This window comes from Pleurodeles waltl, chromosome 1_1 (genome assembly GCF_031143425.1).
Source record: "Pleurodeles waltl isolate 20211129_DDA chromosome 1_1, aPleWal1.hap1.20221129, whole genome shotgun sequence".
In the NCBI taxonomy this organism is placed as follows: Eukaryota; Metazoa; Chordata; class Amphibia; order Caudata; family Salamandridae; genus Pleurodeles; species Pleurodeles waltl.
Window position 1 is genome coordinate 397265809 of NC_090436.1, and position 20195 is coordinate 397286003.

Genomic DNA, 20195 nt, shown 5'->3' on the forward strand with positions numbered 1-20195 from the left:
TGTGCAGGAGGTCGAAGCGGGAAAGCGCGAGGGAGGGGGGGACAGGTAGAGTGAGAAGAGCTGGGGGAGGGGGGTTTAAGGGTGGAGGGGGGAGAGTGTTAGGAGGTTTAGGAGATTAGGGAGAAAGATAGGTGTAGGGTTGTGAAGATAGGGGAGGGGGGGTTGTAGAGGTGGGTGAGGGTGAGAGGTAGAGTGAGGGGATAGGAAGATAGGTAATAGAGGGGGTGGCGGGAGGGGGGGAGAGATAGAGAAATAGGTAGAGAGAAAAGGTAGATAGAGAAATCGATAGATAGGGAAAAAGATAGAGAGATAGGAAGATAGGAAGATAGGAGGAGGTGGAGAGTGAGGGAGTTGGATAGTGGGATAGAGAGATGGAGAGATAGGTAGATAGGAGGAGTGAGGGAGGTAGAAAGTGAACGGGTTAGATAGGGGAGATAGAGGGGGGGATGCGAGTGGGGGAGGGGGATGAGGCAGGAGCAGGAGGGCAGGCGCGGGGAGAAGAGGACGGAGGAGGCAGAAGAGCCGAAGGCAGAAGACAAGAAGAAAAGAAGAACAGAAGAACAGAAGACCGGAAGGACTGAAGACCGGAAGAGCAGAAGACTGGAAGAGCAGAAGACACACAGAAGAACACAGAAGAACAGAGAGGAGTACAGAAGAACAGAGAAGAATACAGAAGAACACAGAAGAATACAGAAGAAGACAGAGGAAGACAGAAGAAGACAGAAGAAGAGAGAAGAAGAGAGAAGAATACAGAAGAACACAGAGGGAGACAGAAGAACACCGAGGAAGACAGAAAAACACAGAGGAAGACAGAAGAAGACAGAGGAAGACAGAGGAAGACAGAAGAAGACAGAAGAAGACAGAGGAACACAGAAGAACACGGAGGGAGATACAAAAAACGAAGAAACAGGGTGCAGAATACCACAGCAGAAGATGAGGAAGAAGAGAAGAGGAGAGAAGACGGGGAGAAGAGGAGTACAGAAGAAGAATACAGACGAGGAGCGAGGAGGAAGAACAGAGAAGAAGGAAAGAGGAAAAGAAGCAGGAGCAGGAGAGAGGGTGAGTAGCGCGGGGCAGAACGAGGGGCTGGGAGGTACTTACTGTGGGGTGGGTCTCAGGAACTCAGGAACCTGGAGGAGCTGCAGCGGCAGGGGGAGCGACCTAACCTTGGGTCAAAGGTCGCTACCACTGTCGCGCAGCGGCCGCCATATGAGGTAGGAGGGGGGGGAGGGGTCAGCTGGGGGCGAATGGGAGCTGGGGGGCGGGGGCGTGCAGGAGGTCGCGGCGGGAAAGCGCGAGGGAGGGGGGGACAGGTAGAGTGAGAAGAGCTGGGGGAGGGGGGTTTAAGGGTGGAGGGGGGAGAGTGTTAGGAGGTTTAGGAGATTAGGGAGAAAGATAGGTGTAGGGTTGTGAAGATAGGGGAGGGGGGGTTGTAGAGGTGGGTGAGGGTGAGAGGTAGAGTGAGGGGATAGGAAGATAGATAATAGAGGGGGTGGCGGGAGGGGGGGAGAGATAGAGAAATAGGTAGAGAGAAAAGGTAGATAGAGAAATCGATAGATAGGGAAAAAGATAGAGAGATAGGAAGATAGGAAGATAGGAGGAGGTGGAGAGTGAGGGAGTTGGATAGTGGGATAGAGAGATGGAGAGATAGGTAGATAGGAGGAGTGATGGAGGTAGAAAGTGAACGGGTTAGATAGGGGAGATAGAGGGGGGGGTGCGAGTGGGGGAGGGGGATGAGGCAGGAGCAGGAGGGCAGGCGCGGGGAGAAGAGGACGGAGGAGGCAGAAGAGCCGAAGGCAGAAGACAAGAAGACAAGAAGACAAGAAGACAAGAAGAAAAGAAGAACAGAAGAACAGAAGAACAGAAGAGCAGAAGACCGGAAGGACTGAAGACCGGAAGAGCAGAAGACCGGAAGAGCAGAAGACACACAGAAGAACACAGAAGAACACAGAAGAACAGAGAGGAGTACAGAAGAACAGAGAAGAATACAGAAGAACACAGAAGTACACAGAAGAATACAGAAGAATACAGAAGAAGACAGAAGAACAGAGAAGAATACAGAAGAACACAGAGGGAGACAGAAGAAGACAGAGGAAGACAGAGGAAGACAGAAGAAGACAGAGGAACACAGAAGAACACAGAAGATCACGGAGGGAGATACAAAAAACGAAGAAACAGGGTGCAGAATACCACAGCAGAAGATGAGGAAGAAGAGAAGAGGAGAGAAGACGGGGAGAAGAGGAGTACAGAAGAAGAATACAGACGAGGAGCGAGGAGGAAGAACAGAGAAGAAGGAAAGAGGAAAAGAAGCAGGAGAGAGGGTGAGTAGCGCAGGGCAGAACGAGGGGCTGGGAGGTGGGGGGTACTTACTGTGGGGTGGGTCTCAGGAACTCAGGAACCTGGAGGAGCTGCAGCGGCAGGGGGAGCGACCTACCCTTGGGTCAAGGGTCGCTACCACTGTCGCGCAGCGGCCGCCATATGAGGTAGGAGGGGGGGAGGGGTCAGCTGGGGGCGAATGGGAGCTGGGGGGCGGGGCGTGCAGGAGGTCGCGGCGGGAAAGCGCGAGGGAGGGGGGGACAGGTAGAGTGAGAAGAGCTGGGGGAGGGGAGGTTTAAGGGTGGAGGGGGGAGAGTGTTAGGAGGTTTAGGAGATTAGGGAGAAAGATAGGTGTAGGGTTGTGAAGATAGGGGAGGGGGGGTTGTAGAGGTGGGTGAGGGTGAGAGGTAGAGTGAGGGGATAGGAAGATAGGTAATAGAGGGGGTGGCGGGAGGGGGGGAGAGATAGAGAAATAGGTAGAGAGAAAAGGTAGATAGAGAAATCGATAGATAGGGAAAAAGATAGAGAGATAGGAAGATAGGAAGATAGGAGGAGGTGGAGAGTGAGGGAGTTGGATAGTGGGATAGAGAGATGGAGAGATAGGTAGATAGGAGGAGTGAGGGAGGTAGAAAGTGAACGGGTTAGATAGGGGAGATAGAGGGGGGGATGCGAGTGGGGGAGGGGGATGAGGCAGGAGCAGGAGGGCAGGCGCGGGGAGAAGAGGACGGAGGAGGCAGAAGAGCCGAAGGCAGAAGAGCCGAAGGCAGAAGACAAGAAGACAAGAAGAAAAGAAGAACAGAAGAAAAGAAGAACAGAAGAGCAGAAGACCGGAAGGACTGAAGACCGGAAGAGCAGAAGACCGGAAGAGCAGAAGACACACAGAAGAACACAGAAGAACAGAGAGGAGTACAGAAGAACAGAGAAGAATACAGAAGAACACAGAAGAATACAGAAGAAGACAGAAGAACACAGAGGGAGACAGAAGAACACCGAGGAAGACAGAAAAACACAGAGGAAGACAGAAGAAGACAGAAGAAGACAGAGGAACACAGAAGAACACAGAAGAACACGGAGGGAGATACAAAAAACGAAGAAACAGGGTGCAGAATACCACAGCAGAAGATGAGGAAGAAGAGAAGAGGAGAGAAGACGGGGAGAAGAGGAGTACAGAAGAAGAATACAGACGAGGAGCGAGGAGGAAGAACAGAGAAGAAGGAAAGAGGAAAAGAAGCAGGAGCAGGAGAGAGGGTGAGTAGCGCGGGGCAGAACGAGGGGCTGGGAGGTGGGGGGTACTTACTGTGGGGTGGGTCTCAGGAACTCAGGAACCTGGAGGAGCTGCAGCGGCAGGGGGAGGGGGAGCGACCTACCCTTTATCACTGATTAGCAGATTTAAAGTGCACATAATTTTCCAGTAAGCTAAAAGTGAAAAATCTAGGGTGACCCTGAAGAAAGAGCAAATTTGCAACAGCAAGGCAGTTAAAAAATGGACCATCTGCAAATGAATTCTTCTTTGCATAAATATTTGTTAAGAACGGGCAAAGAAGAAGCCTCCAGGAGGCTTACAGGCTCACTCTACCACAGCCAATGCTGCTACCACTGGGATAAAACCCAGATTACTTGTTTTGGACACATTTCAGGCAGATACATGGGCATCGGTACATAGGATCATGAAGCACTACTGCCTCAAGAGTCTGGTATGTCGAGAGGAGCATTTTGCCCACTTGGTCGTGCTGGATGTTTTGACCTGAGCCAGTTCAAAGAACCACCACCTAGGGATATACTGCTGTGGTATCTATTGACAAGGGGAGGAATATGCTGTTAGCAGAACAAGTTACTTACCTTGAGTAACAATTTTTCTGGTAGATACTCTAACTGCTGATTCCTCACTGACCCTCCTGCCTCCCTGTTCTGTGAACTGGACTCTTTTCATCTAAACTGGTCCTCATCTTGAGCTCTGCACACAGGTCATGCCAGTTGTCTGTTGGGCTCTGCATCTGAGGGAGTAGAGGACAGCCTAAGTAACTACTGATAGTACACGTGGGTGTCACTTATGTGCTGCTCCTCCCAGCACTTACAGAGCGGAATGATGTTGGCACACAGCTCCAAAATGCCACCTACTAGTGGGCAGGAATACTGCTTTAAAGTGTGTGGATCCAGTCTGACGCTTGGGGAGTATTCATAGGGTGAGTATCCACCAGAAAGATCTCTACCGTAGGCAAATAATTTGTTCTTTTTGTCTCTCTCATTAAACACAGCACACAGCTAATACTCCGTCAGATACTCACCTCACCAAATAAGTGACCTGAAAGAAAGGAGAGCTGTAGAGGGAATATGCTCTTGTTATCCTCTTACATTTTGACCCAGGTTGTGAAGAAAATACTAGTAGAAGCAGCACAGTGTGACACTATCTCTCATGTCAACCAGAATATGAGTTGACTATTCCTATGTAAGGGTATAGTCTAAAGATGCTGCTAGTCACATGGCATCCTATTCACAAAGATAAATTTGGTGTTATCGTAGATTTAGACCCAGATTTTACTTTTTTATGCCTGCAGGAATTCACAAAGGTAGTTGGAGGCGCATTTAAGGGGGTTGGAAATCTCAGCGACGAGTGCAAAAATCGTCGCAACCATAAACACAATCAGGAGTTGGGAAGAGGGTGTCCGCACACGCTTGTGGACATTTTCACAGTCCTTTGGTTCCCTTTACCACACTGGGAAGGGTTGTAAATTTACTCTGGGGCTGGACTGGTATAACTTCCCTTCTGTGGTAGGAAGGAGAATGGATCAATCTCAGATATATTTGGTGGGGTGCATAGGAACTATTTCTCCACAGGAAAACTATTTTAGCTGAGGAGGAAACAAATGTTTGTGTGTGTGTTTTGCCTCACTAATGACGGAGCTGAAAGACTCATGCACTGACAAAATCTCTGGAATGCGCTTCTTAGTCTAAAGGAGACCTTTATTATTTCACTTTGCAAGGTTCGTAAAAGGAGATAGCATGCTGAAAGCACACGTTTAAAAATGGTCACAGCAGTGAAATGAAAACATGTACAAATGATTCTCCACTGCAATATGCACAGCAAATATATGTATCTATATTAATAATAATGCAAAGCAAATAATGAATTAAAAAATATGCATCACCATGAGGAAAGGGCACAACTGCTTCATCTCCTTCCTATCAGCATTAGATTGCCAGCTAGAGATATATATATATATATATGTACATATATATATATATATATATCCAAAACGATTGAAATGTCAAAGCCCAAATTCAGAGTCATCTCAGGCATTTAATCAAAATATGGCCTGCACATCCTAACGCGTTTCATCAAAAATGCCTTGAGCACAGGAGAAAGATTTGAAATCAATGTAATGTCTCACAATAATACAAATGACTGGTATACTTCATTCAATCTCGCTGAAATAGTATTATCCCTAGTATACCAGACGCATTATTCATAATTCATTGTATTATTGTGAGACATTACAGTGCTATTCGAACGATAACAGAACATGTTCGGTGCATTATGGGAGATGTTGGAAAGTACTAACAAGGTCACGTGACATTGGAGTTTATAAGCACCTGAAATCGATGATTTCCTATCTTTCTCCTGTGATCAAGGCATTTTTGCTGAAACGCGTTAGGATGTGCAGGCCGTATTTTGATTAAATGCCTGAGATGACTCTGAATTTGGGCTTCGACATTTCTTTCGTTTTGTATTTAATGGGCAGGATGCTCCGTCCCTGCCAATTTGAAGCCGCCCTGCAGGGTTGGGGGCCCCCAACCATGGATGTGCTTTTGTTGGAATATATATATATATCAATTATCCCTATGGGAAGGATGGCACACCTCAGCATCCTGGGCATGTCTGAGATCTGAATCACTCTCGGTCCCCGGTCCATCTGGTCTCGGCCTTTTATAGTTTGAACAAACAAGAGAGGGAAATTCTAGAACATCCCTTTCATTGCAGAAGTTTATTATTAAAAAATGCTGATTACTTTAGGCCAGCTTTGAAAAGAACACGTCAGGACTTGGCCACAATCCAAAGGTGCCCCTACAAAACAAGACCGTTCCCTGCCGTCTTAGTACATTCTTATCAGCCTAGGCCCATGGTGGGAAAGAACATAAAAAATAAAAACCTTGAGCACATTGTACAAAGTGGAAAATTACTTACAGCTTTTAACGTGGCGGTGGCTAATGCTAAAATAAAGTCAATAGGCAAAATGAAGCTGGTGGTCACTAATGTGACTGTGTGCTGCTAGGCTAAGTGCAACGTGGAGTCAGCGGTCAAAACACCAATATCATTACAGTGTGTGTGCGGATTTCCTCTGTGCAGATGTCTCTGCTGTGGAGGACTCAGAGAATGTTGATAAATAGCAAAATAGTAGGAAAAGTATGTTAAAGTTGAGGTAGAGCTCTCTGTCCCCACTTTTCTCACTTTATTTTCAATGGGTACCCATTGTGTATAAAAGGAAACCTAATAGCACAGTATTAGGCATTTGGCCACTGTAAACAGACCCAACTCTTTTATTCATATCAAAAGTGTGTTGTGTGTAGAAGTCATAACAGTCGAGTGATTGGAAGTGCTAGCCTGACGGGTGACTTATCAGCCGTTTTTTCCTTTTGGAAAACTTCTGTTGTTACACCTCAGTACTGCAAATCTCACTCAGTAATACAACCTACATCACCAGAAATCTGATTTCAAACAAGTTCATGGGTCAATACAGTGCATTGATTAAAAGTGCTCACAAAAGATGGATCACAAATCCATTTTATTATAATAAAGTATAAACCTACACTACTTACCCAATAAAAGTCTTGCCACATTACAGAGGCCATTATATGGCTTTGGCTCACTGTTGTGTAATTTGGGTACTTTTATTGTCCAGTAACTATAATTTAAAGATCCAATTCAGATGGCAACTATTGTACCTACATTTATAAAATTACAAATATGTACAAAATTGCAGTTTACGAAACAATATAGAACTTCTCTGAAATTGGCCTAAGTAGGAATATTATAATGAACATTTTCTACCCACATGGTTTGTCAGGGGAGGTTGTCAACATCACAACCTTTTCCTAATTGTGAATTTTCATAGATCAATATACCTATCCACAGCCTGTAACACTGTATGATAATGATCCACTGTTAAAGGCCTCTTGGCTTTAACAAATGCATTTAACAATAAATAAGCCATACCTACTGCCTATGTCATAAATGTTTGTAGTAAACAGATCAGACCTATGGCATTGGACGTTAACTTTTTTTGAGCAGACCAGTCAGGCTTGTAGCCTTTATGGCTTGTCACCATAACCGCACATGCCTTTTGTATTGAGTTAAGCTTTCCAACAAGGCAACCATTAGGCTTACAAATGTATACAAAATTACAGTCAGTACATCAAAATACTATGGGGGGTCATTACAACCCTGGCGGTCTTGGACCGCCAGGGCTGTTTTGGAGGAAGCACCGGCAACAGGCTGGAGGTGCTTCCAGGGGAATTACGACCGTGGCGGAAGCGCCGCGGTCGCACCGCCGGGACTGGCGGTTTCCCGCCACTTTTGTCCCAGCGGATTTAATCCTCCAGGGCAGCTTACGAGTCCCCCTCCCGCCGTTTGAACCGCCATAAAAAGTCTGGCGGAAAGTGGAGTCGCGGGGCCCCCTGGACCACTGGCATGGGCAGTGCAGGGGCCCCCTGCCACGGCCCCATGCAGCTTTTCACTGTGTGAATGGCAGACAGTGAAAAGCGAGCACAGCCGCAACACCGCTGGCTCCATTTGGAGCCGGTTTCCGTGTTGCGGCCGAGATCCCCGCCGGCCCAGCGGGGATCTCATAATAGACCCCGTGGGAGTGCGGCTGCATTGGCGGCTGCCCGGCGGTTCAACCTTGGCGGGCGGCCTCTGCCACTCGGTACCCCTAAACAACCAGTCTACCTTGGCTTTCAACCGCATTCCTAGCCCTACATGACATTACTACAGCAATTGTATTCCTAATGAACAAATTAAAGCATACTGCCTCAGAAGGGCTTCTTTCTCGTTACTGCTAATCATGCTGCTACCACCAAGAGCTCCAAAAGCCCTGGAAGAGATGAAAGTAGCTACTCTCCAAAACAGGGGTTTACTTTGGGTTAGCCCTTAGCCTGTGAGCAGTGTCCGGAAATCCCAGATCATTTAAGTGAGGTAGCATTGTTGTGCTCTGTGCAAGAAAAACAAGAGTCTGTAGGAAAATGAAATAGTGCATGGCAGTAATGTTCCCCAGAGAAACACATGACTTCCTGTTCAAGAGAGTTTAAAGGGGTGTGGAGCTGAGCAGAGGCATCAGAGTGTATACCTTCGCTGCTGTCGTGGTTTTTCTTGGTCGTACTAAAATTCAGGCAGAACCTTCCTGACTTTAAGGACATTCCATCAGTCTAGAGGATGCAAGGTGGTGATCTATGAGAGTTCAGAAGTCACTACTGAGTGATTTGTGAATTATGTGAGGTGTCAACATGTGTAGTATCCTAGACCGTGTTAAACAAATTGAATTACAATGTTCACCATACTTTTCGTAAAAAGTTATAATAATGCTTTCCAATACCCTTTTGACTTATTTTTTTAAATTTATTTTTTAAACAGATGCTTTAGCCAATATTGTGCATAACGGTATCTCTACTTATATGTTCACGATACATTTGAATAGTGTACTCACAAATATGCCCATTTGTTTTGCAGAGCTCACTTTTGTGAGTGGCTCTCTTGTGGGTGAGTTAATAGTCTGGGATTCTCTAGACTGGACCAAACAGTCATCTGAGAGCAGTTTCTGGGATCCTTCTTCCCCTCAAGAAGCACATCAAGATATCAGACAATGGAGTCCACAGAATGATATTTCCATTCAGCATTTAGCAACTGATGGGCAAGTAAGAGCCAGAAAAATGCGATTGTTCATAGAGTAAATTAAAGAAGTTAATGAACCCAAACGTTTGAATGTTATAGTACCTAATGTAACAACCTACAGAAAATAGAAATATTGATTTGTTTTTTTTAGGTTCAGTTTTAAATGCAGTTTGTGGTTTTACAAAAAGATTGGCATATCTCCTATTTTGTCTGGAGTATTTGAAGGCCCAAGTCAGCAGGTCTAAGAAAAATGACTGCCAGAAGCTACCAAATTTAACCCCTTCGCTGCCAGGGCATTTCCCCTCCTGTGCCAAGCCTTTTTTTGGCTATTTGGGGCAGTTCACGCTTGGGCCCTCATAACTATTTCTCCACATAAGCTACCCACGCCAAATTTGCGTCCTTTTTTCCAACATCCTAGGGATTCTAGAGGTACCCAGACTTTGTGGGTTCCCCTGAAGGAGACCAAGAAATTAGCCAAAAATACAGCGAAATATTTGTTTAAAAATAAATGGGAAAAAGGGCTGCAGAAGAAGGCTTGTGTTTTTTTCCCTGAAAATGACATCAACAAAGGGTTTGCGGTGGTAAAATCACCATCTTCCCAGCTTTCAGGAACAGGTAGACCTGAATTAGAAAACCCAATTTTTCAACACAATTTTGACATTTTACTGGGACATATCCCATTTTTACAATTTTTTTGTGCTTTGAGCCTCCTTCCAGTTAGTGACAGAAATGGGTGCGAAACCAATGCTGGATCCTAGAAAGCTAAACATGTCTGAAAAGTGGACAAAATTCTGAATTCAGCAAGGGGTCATTTGTGTAGATCCTACAAGTGTTTCCTACAGAAAATAACAGCTGAAATAAAAGAATATTGAAATTGAGGTGAAAAAACAGCCATTTTTCTCCACATTTTACTCTGTAACTTTTTCCTGCGATGTCAGATTCTTGAAAGCAATATACCGTTACGTCAGCAGGACTCTTCTGGTTGCGGGATATATAGGGCTTGTAGGTTCATCAAGAACCCTAGGTACCCAGAGCCAATAAATGAGCTGCACCTTGCAATGGGTTTTCATTGTATACTGGGTATACAACAATTAATTTGCTGAAATATAAAAAGTGAAAAATAGGTATCAAGAAAACCTTTGTATTTTGAAAAAAAAGGCCACAAGATAAGGTGTTGAGAAGCAGTGGTTATTTGCACATCTCTGAATTCCGGGGTGCCCATACTAGCATGTGAATTACAGGGCATTTCTCAAATAGACGTCTTTTTTACACACTGTCTTACATTTGGAAGGAAAAATGTAGAAAAAGACAAGGGGTAATAACACTTGTTTTGCTATTCTGTGTTACCCCAAGTCTCCCGATAAAAATGGCACCTCACTTGCGTGGGTAGGCCTAGCGCCCGCGACAGGAAATGCCCCAAAACACAACGTGGACACGTCACATTTTCACAAAGAAAACAGAGCTGTTTTTTGCAAAGTGCCTAGCTGTCGATTTTGGCAGCCGGCACCTAGGGAAACCTAGCAAACCTGTGCATTTTTGAAAACTAGACGCCTAGGGGAATCCAAGATGGGGTGACTTGTCGGGCTCTGACCAGGTTCTGTTACCCAGAATCCTTTGCAAACCTCAAAATTTGGCCAAAAAAACACATTTTCCTCTCATTTCGGTGACAGAAAGTTCTGGAATCAGACAGGAGCCACAAATTTCCTTCCACCCAGTGTTCCCCCAAGTCTCCCGATAAAAATGGTACCTCACTTTTGTGGGTAGGCCTACTGCCCGCGAAAGGAAATGCCCCAAAACACTATCAGTACACATCAAAATGATCAAATACAAAACTACCTGTTTTTGCGGGAGGCACCTGCTTTTTTGGTCCTGGGCTTAGCAGCCATCTAGGGAAACCTACCAAACCCAGACATTTCTGAAAACTAGACACCCGAGGGAGTCCAGGTAGGTGTGACCTGTGTGGATCCCCCAATGTTTTCTTACCCAGAATCCTCAGCAAACCTCAAATTTAGCTAAAAAATCACATTTCCAAAAATAGGCCAATCTGCCCCCAAGGGGGGAAGAAATGGTCTAAGTACAATTTGCCCCCCAGGGGAGCGACCCTTGCCTAAAGGGTCGCTCCCCACCTCTGAAAAACAAAACAAAAAAAAATGATCCCCGGCGATGTTTCTGGCCCCCCGTGGGCAGATCGGCCTATTATTATTAGAAATGGCCTAAAATAAATTTGACCACCCCGGGGAACAACACTTGCCCAAGGGGTCGCTCCCCTTATGCTAGTTTCCTTTATGAAAATAAATCCCTGGTGTCTAGTGAGCATTTCAGAAGCCGGATCGCTTTACAATCCGGCTTCTGAAATGCTCTGAGAGACTTCAAAGGGAATGAAATTCCTTTCCTTCCCTTTGAAGCCTCTCAGGCCCCCATCACATGATTTCTCTTCCGATCGCGCTGGAAGCTGAGTTTCCAGCGCTATGGGGAAGTGTCCTCTAATGAGGTCAGCGTGCAAATGCGCGCTGATGTCATGGGACGTCACTGGGGGGGGTCGGGGTGGAAGGGGAAGGGCTTCCCCTTCCATCCCTGCCTTGGGGGGGGTGGGAGGGAAGCCCACAGAGGGAGCGCTAGTGCTCCCTCTGAGCTCCTTGCCGAGGATGTAATGGTTACGTCCTCGGCACAGGAGCACTGTGCCTGTGGACGTAACCATTACGTCCCCAGCACAGAAGGGGTTAAAGATGCATCAAAATATCAACCTGGTTTAAATACTTTAAAAAAAATATATATATTTTCATTGTTAACACTCAGCAAGCCTCAACTCTTCTTCTGAGCAAAGATTGTTTAATACTTTCTTCCCTCCCTGCAGCACATTGAGCCTTTTAGTTTTATCATTCTTTTATATTTTATTCCTGTATAGACTACCGTTCACTTTTCTGTTCACACCGTAATGTCTGCACATGGTTTACAACTCATTTACAGGTCAGATTGTTATGCTCGCCCTTCTGCTTTTATTCCACTCAAGTTCCTTTGAAATTGTCTCATTCATCTTTTTTTAAGAACTCATTACTCACTCAATCTGGGAAGAGAAAAGATCTCCTGTTTTAGTGCAGTATTAATCCTGTTGGGTGCAGTACTAATACATGAATAGTTATCTGTGCCAACTCTTTGCTGCTTTCTAAAAGTTCTAATACATTCTGATGTTTTATGCATTGATCGGTACTGATTGTTATTAATTAGCCTTCTTTAACTACTACATACTTTATCCTGGATGCCATAAACTACACAAGACTCCACCCCTAAATTTCTTGAAGTAGACTTCATTAAGCTTAGGAATCTCAATCTTAAAATTCCTCTATTTCTAGGTAACTGACCACAAATTTTGGGAAAACAGAGTTAAGTCATTTTGTCAACTTAAGGAGTTATTCAAAAACTCTGTTGTGTTCCCTTTGTTGGTTCTATTCTACAGAGTCATAAGCTTACATTTCATTAGTGTGACACAAAGTGTTGTGGCTCGTATGTTGAGCATTGTGATTTCTTTGGAGTAGACAAAGCTCCATAGCTATTACATTCTCCTTTATGGTGCCTCTATTGTGGCTTACATAGAGACAAGTTTGGATTCATGTGCATCAGATCTAATTTTATTGAAGCCATCATTTATGGAACTATCCACCCCACTCGCAACCTGACCCTTCATGTTTTGCACCAGGTCTTTTGCACTCCCAGAGTCTAAAGATCATGGCTATGTTTGGCTTTTCCCTCATCTCAGTTACTTCTCAGTTGTATGCAGTGGTCTTCTAAGAACTCTCCTTGGCTGTTATAGATCAGTGCTTTCAGGAAATTGTTAATAAGTTCTGCAGGGTACAGTGATGTGCAGTCACATGAGGAGCTGCCCCTTTGTTATGTGACTGCAGCTTATTTTAAATCATTCTCTTTGTGTTTATAAAAGGAGCCACTGTCTGATCAGCCTAAATCTCACTAGCGTACTAAATGTCAGTGGGAACAACAATAGTCTTAAACTTCCGAACTTGCCACACTGGCCCACCACTTTTAATAGCTTTGTTTATTAGGTCTCTCCTGCCTCAACGCATGTGCTCTGGCTTGTGAGAGAACAAGGGGCTTTAAGCCTTCCCACTGCTTACCATCTGTGGGGTGCATTGTCATTTTTAATTACTGGGAATCACACACTGGCTTCACTGCCTCTTCTTTTGGCTTGAGCATGATTATTTTCTTTCTCCTTCCCCTGCCGTCCTTATCCAAGTTGCCTCTTCCCCTAACACCCCCTCTGTTTGTGTTGCTTCCCCCCCCAGTGGTGTTGCTTAATCCTGTGTCACCCCACCACAAAGACACACGCAGCTGAGTTGCTTATTCCTATCCCATCCCCTTGTTGTCTCCCTTGCTAATCCCTCAAACCAATAGAAAAAAAAAGATTCTGACATAACCCGTACTGGCTGCTTCATAATGCTTTTTTTTCAAGCGTCCTGTTCCCTCCAACACCTGCTTTACTGTTCTCCAACCCCGATCGGATAGGCACACTTAAGCAAGATCTATTGGCTCTGCCAATGCATGTTTCTGTGCCACTTTCTGTTAGCACCACTCTCTGGAGGCTGTACCTAAGCTGCACATTACTAAGGTGTTGTGTCTTCACACATCACATACGTCTGTATCAGCACACTGCCACTCCAAGCTGCCCATAACAGCATGTTTTGGAACACTTACATGTCTTGTGTAGATAGGCAACAGTGGCACTGTCTGGCATACACCCGCTTGGTAGAGTCTTGCCTAAAGCCTCACTTTCGGCACAGCGGGCTCTACCCCGCCTCTTTTTAATTAAAAAAAAAAAAATCCTTTTAGTCCTCATTCTTTGCCATCAGATGTCCAGTACCAGGTGCCCTTTCCATCTGATCCTCCGGTTTGCCAAAAAGTTCTTCTGTGTGCGGGGTGGGGGCGTTTCCCCTCCCCTTCCCCTCCCCCATCCCCTTCCCCTCTAAAGATTGGCTTCTCTTGGCATACTCACTGGACACATTCATTATATTGGTTATATAATTTTGTTCAAACTGGGGCTAGGCATGATAGATAAAAAACAGATTACAACCTGTTAGCTTTTCCACTGTTATCTGATGCTGCATCCCAACTACATGTTTTTCAGCATCAAATAAAAAAGAAGCTGCCTCTGTACCTTTAACCGTATCTGTTTCAACTGTTCATTAATCCTAAATGGACTTGGGTTAAAGCTTACCTTATTTGTTGCTCATGATATCTCTGACATTGTTTTACTTGCACCAGTCCAATACTACTTCAGTCCTGCACAAGTAACAAACATATGCACATCATTTGCAACTTCCTCTCCACACCTTTTAAAGCATGCTCTTTCAGGCTTCTTAAGTTTTCCCATTTGCTCATAGTTAGGTAGATTCTATGGAGAGTGTACAGATTATTTTTCTTCACCACAGCTAATTTAACTGTAGCACATAGAAAAATAAGGGTTCCCTGCCATATATTTGGCTGTTCTGCAGATGGTAGATGCCATTCGCATGGATTTTCTGGTATCTTCAGATTTCTCTCACCTGCCTCAACCAGCTCATACTACCAGGTTGATGCTTCATTTTTCAGGTGTTGTGGGTCCTGTATTTGAGCTTCATACACCTACTGTCCCCGCACCCCATTTTTGTGATCTCCACCATGATGCTAATTGCAGATACTTGAACATCGACAAAGAGCTCTTTGTGGTAAATTTAAAGTTTTGCCAAGTAATTAAGTCCGGCCCGATCTTAAGTCCCCCCAATATTTCAGGCCTGCTTCCATTAATAGGACACTTATTTGGTCTATCAATCAATTCGGTGTACCTGGGGATCCCCAGATGGAAACATTTACTGCATAGTATTCAATACCACATATTCGTCTGACCTTGTACTGTATCTCCACCAAAGCCCTCAAAACTTTTAACTTTACCTCTTTAAAAAATATGGGAGAACCATATTTGTGGAGAAAGTCATCATGTCCTAAATTCCCTATCATATTCAAAAGCAAATTTCCTCTACAGGAGTCATCAGGTCACATTAACAGCATTCTAGAATTTTTTTAATGGAGAGCATAATAATGTAATCTATCAACTGGTAGATCCAAGCTTCCCTTTAACTAACTTCCTTCTCAGTTTCTTCCAAGCAAGCCTATTTATTACCTGTAGACTCCAAAATAAAACTGCTCAATTTTCCTTGAATTTTAGCAACTCTGCATATATTGTTGATGTAACGTCTTCCATTTCTTAAGTAACCCATCTATTTCCTTCATAATTCTTATTAGGTTTGCTTTGGGAAGCCCTTCAATTTCTGTACCTCATCTTTGGTTGACAAATGTAACTGATATGTTGTATATTCTAGGTCATAATCTTGGTTTTGGTCTTCTCGATCAAATACCTGCAACATTTCCCAAAATCCTCTACTAATTGCTCCAAGCGGGGGATCATCAGTGTATATTACTGTATCATCTGCATATAAGGCAGTTTTGTTTACACATTTATTAAGTTTTGACAGGCTTATTATACTATCCTTCCTAATTGCCGGTGCTAAAGATTCTATCAATCAATCACATCAATGAAACAGAATTTGTATAGTGCTACTAATCATAAGGTGGGGTATCCAGGCAGTGGGTTGCAGGGCTCAGGTAAAAAGCCAGGTCTTGAGTCTCTTCCTGAATTCTATCAGCAAAGGTGGAAGGGAAGGCCGTTCCAGGACTTGGAAGCGAGGTAGAAAAGGAAAGGCCTCTGCTGTGGCATTGGCGGATGCACGATGTCTGAGCAAGGCAAGGGTGGCGGTCTCTGGATGGTTGGTGGAAGTCCAGGGGGTGGTTGATATATGCTGGTCCTAGGTCGTGGAGGGCTTTGTAGGTTTCTCAGTATCTTGAATTGTCATCTTTCCTGCATGGGAACCAGTAGAGGCTCCTAAGGTGGAGGGTGATGTGGGTCCATTTGGGGTAGGTTAAGAATGAGTCTGGCCTCTGAGTTCTGTATCAGCTATAGTCTCACCATGTGTTTGGTGATGGTTTCTGCATACAGTGCGTTGCCGTAGTCCAGCCGGCCGGTGACTAGGGCTTGTGTGACGTCAATGGGGGTCAATGGAGAGCCATTTGAAGATTCTTTGGAGCATGTGTTGAGTGTTGAAGCAGGCAGAGTAGACAGCATTGTATTAGTCGCTTCATGGTGAGTTTTTTTTAATAGCAAGATCCATCAAGGATATTAAGAAGTGCATAAAATCGTGCAACTGTCTTACCAGAACAAAACCTCTCTGCTCAGAATGGATAACACTATTGACTATCTTAGCTAGTCTGTTTGACAGAACACTAGAATACAATTTATAGTCGTAGTTGGGGAGGGAAATAAGTCTATATAAATCAACGTTCTTTGGGTCCTTATTAGGTTTTAGAATTAACATGATTATGACATCCTGCCATGAGGGAGGAACTTGAATTTTGTTAAAGTAGACTATGTTAGATAACTCCTCCCAGATGGGACCTATGAACTCTTTTAAGATCTTATAAAATTCATTCTGCAACCCTTCCAGTCCTGCAACCTTGCCCTTACTGGATTTATTAATTTGCCTGATTATCTCTTCTGCGGTGATTTCCTCACTAAAACTTAATAGTCTCTCCTCTGCCAAGTCCTCCAACTGTCTGTCCTTAAGCCAGTCTATTTGAGCCTGTCAGTCAACTACCATTGTTTCTGATTGAGTTTTTTTAAATGTGTCTACTAAGCAAGCCTCAAACTGGATAGGATCATCCAGTATCTTTCTGCTATCACTCATCCCTAATTATTAAATATAATTCTTTTATCTGTCCATTTTCGCTTTCCAAGCTTACAATGTATTAGTCTCTCCCCATACTCAAAATGTGCTAATTTGCTTGCCTGCCACTTCTGCCTGTTTTCCAGCACTCACCTAAAATTATTCTATAATCCCTCTGTTTCTTACAGCTCAGTCGTTCTTGGTCTGTGGTAAATTGTCTCAATGCACTCACTAATAATTCCATTACCCCCTTTAACTTTCTGTTTTCCTCTTTTATTCTTTTATTCCTTTTTGCTACCTGCTTGCCTATGATACCTCGTATGTATGGCTTGTGTGCGTTCCAGACAATAGCCGGATTCACTGTGCTATAATTCCACTTACAGTATTCCTTACTTTCCACTTCTAAGTCTTTAGTTGTCTCTTGATCTAGCAATAGGGTTCTGTTTAATGTCCATCTAATATTTGCTCTTAGGGAAAGATAGTGCATGCTTAGCCATACCCGCTGCATGATCTGACCAATGCTCCGGCAAATGCTGAATCTTTTTTATCCTGTACATTTTCCTATTCTCTATTAAAAACAAATCTAGTCTACAATGGTGCCTATACTTCTTACAAGATGAAACCTCTATCTGTTCCAGCTCTTCTTCTCCAAATACTGCATAGACCAAAATCCTGTATCAAATTCATCACCTCTTTTCTCATGTTTGGAGTATTTACCCTCCTACTTTTGTTCAATCTATCCAGCTCTGCATCTAAGAACGTGCTAAAATCGCCACTATTAGATTTGTTGGCTGGGTATTAATAAAGGATGAGTTATCTTTATTTGCACCATAATATGCTGCACATTTAAAAATTAACGAGGTCAACCCCAACCTGAACATTCATATGATCCATCTGAAAGATGAATCTGTCTAAAAATCTAGTAACCCTACCCACATCTTTTTTTGTTTTCAACACTACCCCTTTGTGCACCCAGACTGCTCCGAGCTTGCCACCTCACTTACCTACGTCAGCTCACTAAATAACACATAACTTTATGCAAACATAAGCTGCACCTCTTGCAGTATCCTATCACAGTCTAGGCGATACTGACGCACTAATCTTTGCTTCTCTACCCCTCCTCTTGGTATTCCTACTTTTATTATCTTAGTGATTTTTTCTTACGGAGAATTACTTACTTTCAGGACTACAATATTTATGCAATACCCTCATATTTAAGATTATTTGCCTGTTGTGATCTCATCTGAATTACTAATAATGTCTGTCTTTTAGCAGCCTGAAAATGTTTCATGCAGGACACCAGATTACAAACCAGATGCATGAATTCTCCTTTCGGTCAGCGCATTAATTGACCTCTGGCTGCAGCGAGCTTGTATAACTAGAAGGGAAACCCAAGGTTAAGGCAAACACGGTACTCTTTTTCATATTGCATTTTCCATGTAGATTTCTGGAAAATAATGTGTAAACAAGCCATAGAAACCATAGCCGTAGAATTATAGTAATGTGAATAGTGAATAAGCGGTAGGCACCAGATTCAATTTGACAACTAAGCACATCAGAGGCATTCACAAGCATGAAAAAACAAAATACTTAGTGACTTTGTTAATACATACGCTACAGTGCATTCCAAAGAGATATGTAATGCTTGTATATTTCAGGGACCATAACTGGAAAGCCTAGGGATCACCTTTCAATCATCCAAGCCAACAAGTGACTATCTTCCATCTGTATCATTCTCCTGCTGTCTAGAATGAAATCCACTACCATTGTTGATAATACTTCCATACAACTCAACTTTGTCACATTCATATACCTGAGTCCTTGTGTCTCGTTCTTCAATAGTAGGGGAAGTACTTTATGCTAGACCACATTAAGGGTGCATGTAGTCAAATACAGGATTCTGGTCAACTTGAATCAGCACAATCTTAAGTAGTTCTATTGCAAAGGTAATACAAACCAATCTATAGATTTACTTAACCTGAGTGATATGCTACTCCTAACTGTGGGATGTGGAGTCTAACCAACTGTAACAACTTCTGTTATTGTCTAGTCCTTGTTTCAGGTTATCTTACTAGAACAACGAGTAAGTAGTTCTGAAGGAATAATTTCTAAAATCATAAATTAAAACATCTGCTAAGTGACTCTGTTGGAAAGTGCCATGGTTTGCATGATTTCCTCCCCCACACGTTTTGCCTAGTGTTGATGGCAACTTTGATTGAAAGTGTGCTGGGATCCTGCTAACAAGGCCCCAGCACCAGTGTTCTTTCCCTAAAAGTGTACCTTTGCTTCCACAATTGGCACAGCCCTAGTACACAGTTAGGTCCCTTATAAAAGGTACCCATGGTACCAAGAGTCTTGTGGCCAGGGGAGGTCTCTAAGGGCTGCAGCATGTATTATGCCACCCTAGGGGACCTCTCACTCAGCACATGCACACACTGCCTTTCAGCTTGTGTGTGCTGGAGAAGAGAAAAAGACAAAGTCAACATGGCACCCCTCTCAGGATGCCATGCCCACAAACCATGCCTGTAGCATGGGTAAGTCACTCCTCTAGCAGGCCTTAAAGCCCTAAGGTGCCCCCAAAGTGTCAAAGTCAATTCTTAGACATTGTAAGTGCAATGTAGCCATATTGAGTATATGGTCTGGGAGTTTGTCATTACAAACTCCACAGCACCATAATGGCTTATCTGAATACTTGGAAAGTTTGAAATCAAACATCTCAGCACAATAAACCCATACTGATGCCAGTGTGGGATTAATTTAAAAATGCACACACAGAACATGTTAAAGAGTATGTTAGCCCAACTGCTAGTGTAGGACTGACCGGTCTGTGCCAGCCTGCCACTTTCAGACGAGTTTCTGACCACATGGGGTGAGTGCCTTTGTGCACTCTGTCATCAGAAACAAAGCCTGTCCTGGGTGAAGGTGCTTCACACCTCCCCCTGCAGGAACTGTAACACCTGGTGGTGAGTCTCGAAGGCTCAAGCCTCGGGTTACAGTGCCCCAGGGCACTCCAGCTAGTGGAGGTTCCCGCCCCCAGGACAAAGCTCCACTTTTGGCAGCAAGTCTGGTGGGAAAATTAGGGAAAACAGGGAGGAGTTATCACCCCAGCCAGGACCACCCCTAAGGTGTCAAGAGCTGAGGTGACCCCCTCCCTGCAGAATCCTCCATCTTGGGTTGGAGGACCAGGACCAATAGGGATAGGAATGTGCCCCCCTCCCCAAAGGGAGTGGGCA

General features: G+C 44.1%; 1 protein-coding gene across 2 annotated transcripts in view; it reads left to right on the forward strand.

Moving 5' to 3' along the window:
* Positions 1 to 20195, forward strand: part of WDR41 (WD repeat domain 41) — a 404073-nt gene that overhangs the window by 278757 nt on the left and 105121 nt on the right. For both annotated transcript variants that reach the window (XM_069223450.1, XM_069223458.1), the window contains exon 9: positions 9038 to 9222. In XM_069223450.1, the coding sequence (XP_069079551.1) occupies positions 9038 to 9222 (185 nt within the window). The remainder of the gene's footprint in view (positions 1 to 9037; positions 9223 to 20195) is intronic.